We start from the raw sequence: 7,417 nt of genomic DNA, 5'->3' as shown, positions 1-7,417 counted from the left end.
ATCTTTACAGTAGCCACACTGTAGAAATAAAGAGAAAACACATGAATTGACACTTATTAAAAAATGCTAAATTTGCCGGGTGTGGTGGCGCACACCTTTAATCCCAGCACTCGGGAGGCAGAGTCAGGTGGATCTCTGTGAGTTCAAGGCCAGCCTGGTCTACACAGTGAGTTTCAGGCCAGCTGGGGCTACAGGGAGACCCTATCTCAAAAAGACCAAAAAAAAAAAAAAAAAAAACAAAACAAAAAAAAAAAAAAAAAAAAACGAAACAAAAAAAAACAAACAAAACAATACTAAACTAAATTTAGGCTAGGCATGATGGTACACTCCTTTAATTCCAGCACTCAGGAGGCAGTAGCAGGCAGAGCTCTGTGAGATTGAGGCCAGACTGGTCAGTATAACAAGTTCTACGTCAACTATGGCTACCCATCTCAAAAAGAACCCCTACCCCCAAATACTAAATTAGGGGCTGACAGCTGGCTCAGCGTTGGAGTACTTGATGTTCTCTTATTGCTCTGACAGAAGACGAGAGTTCAGTTCCCAGCACCCAGGTCAGGTGGCTCACAACCACCTGTAACTCTAGCTCCAGGAGATCTGATGCTCTCTTCCAGCCTGGTGGGCACTTGCACAGATATGCACAGATACACATATTTAAAAAAAAAAAATGAAATTAGATAAAATGCCAGGGTATTATGATAAATAAGAGAAAAATCAGAGGAAAAATCTGAGAGTCTTTCATGAAAACAAAGACTTAGAATAGGTGTAATGTTAGGAATGCTGTCAAACAATCTGTTCATTCCAAAGAAAATCTTTGATTAGACCTTTAAATATGTTGGTAAAAAAGTTGCCTGTATTAATTACTTTACTTTTTATTACCTTCTGAGGGATCTCTTTAGTCAGCAATGTTTTTTAATTAATCAGACTTATTATTTTTATTTTATGTATATCAGTGTTTTGCCTGCACCTATGCAAGTGTACCCAGGTCATGCAATGCCTGTGGAGACCAGAAGAGAGTGTCAGAGCCCCTAGAACTGGAATTACAGGTAGTTGTTAGCTGTCATGTGAGTGCTGGGAATTGAACCTGGGTCCTCTGCAAGAACAGCCAGAGCTCTTAACCACTGACCCATCTCTCCAGCCCCAATAATATTGCTTATATAATACAATGAGCAGATCAGTTCACATTCTATTCAACATGGACAATTCAGGGTTGGAGTGACTGCTGGATAGCTCTATAATACCACCTGCCAATGAACAAAAAGCCGAGGAGCTATGGTGAGCTAAGCTCTAATTTTCAAGTTCTCTCCAGGAGCACCACAGATGCAGACCAGAAGACAATCAAGATTCTAATGACTACTTTCACTTTTTCAAAAAAAGTCCCTGTTCAAATGAGGAACATACTGTTTCATTATACACATGTATACATATAGTGCAAATGTCAGCGACTACCATCTAGGCTACTGCCTGTTTTGGGAAATAAACTTTTTTTTTTTTTTTTTGGTCTTTTTGAGACAGGGTCTCCCTGTAGCCCCAGCTGTCCTGGAACTCACTATGTAGACCAGGTTGGCTTTTGAACTCACAGAGATCCTCTGCCTCCCAAGTGCTGGGATTAAAGGCTGAGTGCTGGGATTAAAGGCGTGTGCCACCGCGCCCGGCCGGAAATAAACCTTTTTAACTCACAGAGATCTGTCTCTTCCTCCCAAGTGCTGAGATTAAAGGTATGTGCTAATACATTCAGCACAGGAAACAAACTTGATTGGACATAGGCATATTCATTGTTTATGAATCATCTGACATTCATATGTCATTACTTGTGCTCTGGGATCATTCATGAAAGACGCCATATATATATATAAATTTTGAGACAGAGTCTCACCTGTCTCATGTAGCCCAGGCTCATCTAAAACTCAAAATGCTTCTATACTACTTTGGATAATAAGAGCAAAGTTTAGTTGCAACAGAAATTTTTTTAATGTTTTATTATTTTTATTTTATGTGTATGTGTGTATTGCCTGCACGTATATGAATGCATCTGTGTCCTGCAATGCCGCGGAGGTCAGAAGAGGGCTTCAGATTTCCCTAGAACTGGAGTTAAGGACAGTTCGTAGCCGCCATGTGGGTTCTGGGACTTGAACCCGGTTCTTCTGCAAGAGCAGTCAGTGCTCTTAACCACTGGGCTATCTCTCCAGCCCCTTCAACAGAAACTTTATGATTTGAAAATTTTAAATTATGCACTACCTAATCCTTAGGCTTAGTTAGGCTTGGGCCTTGATAGAACACAACCTTGAAACCTTCTCATTGTGGAATGACAACCACAGAAAGTCCACACTACAAAGGAAGTGGGAGCAACACCAGCGCAGTTAAGGAAGTAGGTTCTTATTCGGAAGAACTTTCACTGCTCCACAAGTGAGTGCTCACAAATAAGAAAAGGAATGAGGGCTGGGTGTGGTGGTGCATGCCTTTAACCCCAGCAGAGGCAGAGACAGGCCAGCCTGGTCTCTGTAGTGAATCCAGGCCAGCTGCAGCTACAGGGAGGCCCTGTCTCAAAAAGACCAAAAGAAAAGGAAAAGGAATGAAGAAAATGTGACACCGTTCGCCCTAAAATTACAGTGTTTTGAAAAATCTCCTTTTCTCCTTTTAGTAGCGCAGAACCTATAGGTAAAAGATAAATGTGTCATCAGAAACCAAGTAAGTTTTTCCCATCTTGTGCTAAAAACAGGTTTCTCTTACCTCAATGAAATCTGCTCGAGCTGGCATGTACCCTGCCATATCCCGGGAAAGCAAAGAGTCAAAGGCAGGACGGGGAGGGTCATCTGCAGCTGGAAGGAAGAATGGGTTTTTCATATTAATAAAATGTTAACATGAAAATGTCAAATGCACTTACATTCTGGATTTTTTAAAAGACTTTTTTTGAGACAGGGTCTTCCTGTAGCCCCAGCTGTCCTGGAACTCACTATGTAGACCAGGCTGGCCTTGAACTCACAGAGATCTGCCTGCCTCTGCCTCCCGAGTGCTGGGATTAAAGTTGTGTGCCACCACACCCGGCAAAAGACTTATTTTTAAGGCTGGGTGTGGTAGTGCACACCTCTAACTCCAGCACTCGGGAGGCAGAGGCAGGCAGATCTCTCTGAGATTGAGGCCAGCTTGGTCTACATAGTGAGTTCAGGGCCAGCTGGGGTTACATAGTGAGACCCTGTCTCAAAAGGGTTTTATAAAGCAAAAAGTGTATGAATGGCTTCTTTTGGCCATTTTCTTTTGTGTTGAGACAGAGTACCTCAAACTTGCTATAGATCCTACACTAGTCTCAAACTCAGAATCCTCCTACCTCAGCCTCCTACGTGGTATCGGTGGGATTACAGGCATGTGCTACCACACCCACCAAGCCCCAGAATGACTTCCTAAAAAGGGAAATTAAGACTGAAGGAATCCTTTTAAAAAAAAAAAAAAAAAAAAAACTCTGGTTTTAAAAAACTGGTGCAATGGTGTGCATGTGGAATTCAGAGGACAATCTTCAGGAGTGCTCTGTCCTTCTACCACATGGGTCTCAGGGACTGAATTCAGGTTGTCAGGATTAGCAGCAGGTGCCATCTCCGTGGCTCAGCCCTCTGATTTTAGCATTCCCCAAATGAAAGGAAACCAAAGATCTTTTCTTTCAATAATGTTAAGAGCCCAAGTATTTATCTTATTAGCTTCAGATCCCTTGACCCTTAGGACCACCAACATCAATTTACAAATCTTATCCAAGAGATGTAAAACACTGGATTTGGAAGTAAAGCTTACAACAGTTCTACAACCATGCACAAATGGTCTAACTTTTTAGTCTCAGTTTCCTTATGCTTAACACAAACACATCCATTCTGTTTATTCCTCTGGGTTGCTGTTAGAAACAAATGAGTCTAATGGATTTGAAGGAAGTGCTAACATTCAAAGTGCTATCTAAATAGGAGATATCAGCAGCTTCTGAAGAAGTCTGCTACAAAGCTGCTTCTAGGAAGCATGAGGAAAGGGCAGGCGGAAGGGAAAACATTCATATGTCATTACTTGTGCTCTGGGATCATTCATCAAAAAGTCCATTTATAATTCATCATGTTTTGGTTACATTTTAGCAAAAGACCCACTGATCCCATAGGCATGAAAATGGAGTTTGCCTTCATTGCCATAACCAAGTGAACAAGAATAACAAATTGCTCTTAGGGCTTGATATTGAGGCAATATTGAACCCTGGTAAGCAACTCCTATTGTTGATTATAATCCATCAAAAGGGATGGTAAAAAGGTTTACACTCCTGACAGTATAGATAGCCTGGCCCATTTTGGACGTCACATCTTACAAAAGCAATGTTAACATTAACAAATTCTAAGGGATCCAGAGTGGGTGGCTACAATTCTGCCCTCTGGGATGTGCTCTTTCCTTGCCATATGCCTTGACTCAAGCTTATCTTCCACAAGCACTTTATCTGTCTAAGTCATCAAATCACTGTTTATCTGCTATGGAAACAGGGTCCAAGGATGGGCTAAGTATCTCTTACCCAAATAGGCAGGCACTTACAGTGAAATGGAATGGCTGTGTCAGCAGTTTTGGCTTCCTCAGCTTGTTTCAGGTTTAGCAGGGTGGATGCAAACAGAGGGTTATTGATGAAATGCTTCATGTAGTGCTTCTCACACTCCTCCTTGGTCTTGGTGCACATCTGATTAGCTACATCCTGCCTAGAAAAAATGTGGGGAAAAGAGGGAAGAGAGTTCTTTTATTTTTATATAACACTGAAAGCATGATTTTCTCTTTTCACATTTTCAGTCAAATCTATACAGTATCAATAATCCGATACCTCCAAACATGTCTAGGAGATAACAGCAAACTGGTGAGACAAACATGCCCCTGATATTCTGTGATCTCATGTTCCAAATCCTGCTACTCCAAGATATAAAACAGTAAATGGTCCTTTCCTTTTCACTAAAAGGAAGATGACTATAACCACCTTTATTTCCAGGCTGGAGATGTAGGTCAATTGATAAAGTGCCTTCCTAGCATGCATGAAGCCCTAGGTTCAATCTCCAGCACTGCATAAACCATGCATGGTGGCACATACCTGCAATCCTAGCACTTAGAGGGTGTCGGCAGAAGGATCAGAAGTTAAAGTTCATCCTTGGCTACACATTAAGCTCAAAGGCCAGCCTGGGATACAAGATACCCTGATTCAAAATAAATAGCCAGGTGTGGTGGTACATGTCTTTAATCTTAGCACTCAAGAGGCAGAGGCAGGCAGATCTCTGTTAGTCTGAGGTCAGTCAGGTCTACATAGCAAGTTCTAGGCCAGCAAGGGCTACAAAGTGAGACATGGTCTCAAACAAACAAACAAAAAATTCATGCAAATTGTCATGACTTCTATATGTATGCCCCATATACATACACAATAAATATTATTTTTTAAAAATTGTTTAGGGGTATTGGAGAGATAGCTCAGTGGTTAAGAGTACTTCCTGTCTTCCAAAGGACCAGAGTTCAGTTCCCAGCACCCACATCAGGTGTCTCACAACTGCCTGTAACTCCAGTTCCAGGGGATGTGGCACCCTCTTCTGGCCTCCATGGGTATCCTCCCAAGTGGCATGCCTTTCACATAGACACACAAATCTTAAAAATTTCAGAAGATTATCATAACAATAAATCATCTTGGGACATGCAAAATATAGCTTTATTTTTGCATATTTTAAAAAGATTTATTAAAAAATATTTGTGTATTTGAGTGTCTCCTTGTGGGTATGTGCAGGTGAGGTCAGAGGCATTGGCTTTCCATGGAGCTGGAGTTATAGGCAGCCAGACCTGGGTGCTAGGAACCAAATACAGGTCCTCTGGAAGAGCATACACACTCCTAACCACTGAGTCATCTCTCCAGCCCTTATATAGTGTTTTGTAGTTTATATCAACATAACATGTTCATCCTGTTATTTCTAGGTCATCCTAGTCCATCCTAAGTCCTCTCCTCAAGCTAACTCTTGCACAACCCTTCCCCTGCCCTCCTCCTCAGACATCACTACGCTCTGCTTTATGTACATTAATCGTGAACAGTCTGATTTCTATCCTACATAACAAGTTTCTTGAGAGCAGAATGTCTGTCTTAAATCTTCAATTCTTGTGCTCTCACCATTAAGCTTCGTGCCTTAGCCACACCAGATGCAAAAGTAACTGTTATTTCTTCTGTGTGGTGATAGGGATTGAAACTAGCCTGTCATGTGTGCTAAGCAAGAGCTCTAACACTGAGCTACAGCCCCCAAGCCAGTAATAGACATTTTCCTAGTCTTTGCTAAGAGGGAAAAAAGACAGGGAGGGTTAAGCCACTTTAGAGAGAACAACAAACAAAAACTAAAACTTGAGCCAAAGATGACTAGCACACTGTCACAGGTGACCGTTTTTTCCCTTCTTTGGTATTCTCCATAGCAAAAAGTATCTTGTGATGCTAAATGAATGAATATAAACAGGTGACATGAACTCTGGTCTCCTGGACCCTGGCCATAGGGAGGGCAGCATCTTATCTCCTAATAGTACCAGGAAAGTCTGTACATCAGCAAGTCAGGACAGGAGGGATCCAGTAATGGTTCTTCACTAATAAGTTATGTAACGATGAGAAATAATTTAACTCCCTCAGTTTCAGATCCCTGATGAACGAAATGTTATAAATGCCTCTGTTACCTAGTAGTTCACAAAACAAAATTATCAGCGTAAGAGTGTTCCAAAAATGTAAAAACGGGGAACTAGGGAGGTGGCTCAGTGGGTAAAGTGCTTGCTGTGCACTGAATTCAGATCCCTAGCACCCATGTAAAAGCTGGGCATGGTGGCCTGCATCTGTAACTCCACCACTGAGGGGGCAGGTGAATCCCAGAGGCTTGCTGGTCAGCCAGTCTGGCTTAAACTACAAGCTCTAAGTTCAATGAGAGACCCAGTCTCAAAAAACAATGTGGAGAACAACAGAGAGGAAGACACAGGACGTCAACCTCTGACCGCCATGTGTATATGCATGGGCAAAGAAAAAGCCACCCTCCCAGGCACACATATACACTTAAAAACTGAAAGTGGTAGCCTCATAGGGTAATGACAAAGTCTTGCTTAATTCTCCTAAGTTCAAGAAAGGACGTTTGAAAGCCAAAAACAGAAAACACAGGGAAAGCAGGGAAACTTGAGTCTCAGGTAAGCTATGAGCATCCACTTCAAGTTTGATTCACTTAAATAATGAATATGGAACTTATTGCCTAGAAAAATCTGAAAGGGTTTAAAAATAAATCGGTTTATCTGGACCAACTGTATGGCCTTAAACACTAAAAAGTAAAGCATAACCAAAGATTAAATGGGCCAACATAAATTCATAAGAGTCCATATGTATAGCTAAAGGCTACATAACAAGCAACAATGCCAGACAAGCAATACCTTC

The 7,417-nt window shown here is 41.6% G+C and overlaps 1 protein-coding gene across 1 annotated transcript in view; it reads right to left on the bottom strand.

Annotated features, from left to right (window-relative positions):
- The window catches only part of Tada2a (transcriptional adaptor 2A), a gene marked incomplete in the record, with an annotated part of 58,944 nt that overhangs the window by 27,067 nt on the left and 24,460 nt on the right, over positions 1-7,417 (bottom strand). Inside the window, 2 exon segments of the mRNA XM_008848087.3 lie at positions 2,728-2,816; positions 4,546-4,703. Coding sequence (XP_008846309.1) covers positions 2,728-2,816; positions 4,546-4,703 — 247 coding nt within the window.

The sequence above is a fragment of the Nannospalax galili genome, unplaced genomic scaffold (assembly GCF_000622305.1).
Source record: "Nannospalax galili isolate Female #2095 unplaced genomic scaffold, S.galili_v1.0 scaffold363, whole genome shotgun sequence".
In the NCBI taxonomy this organism is placed as follows: domain Eukaryota; kingdom Metazoa; phylum Chordata; class Mammalia; order Rodentia; family Spalacidae; genus Nannospalax; species Nannospalax galili.
The sequence above is the reverse complement of the archived record's forward strand: the minus strand, read 5'-3'. Positions and strand labels throughout refer to the sequence as shown.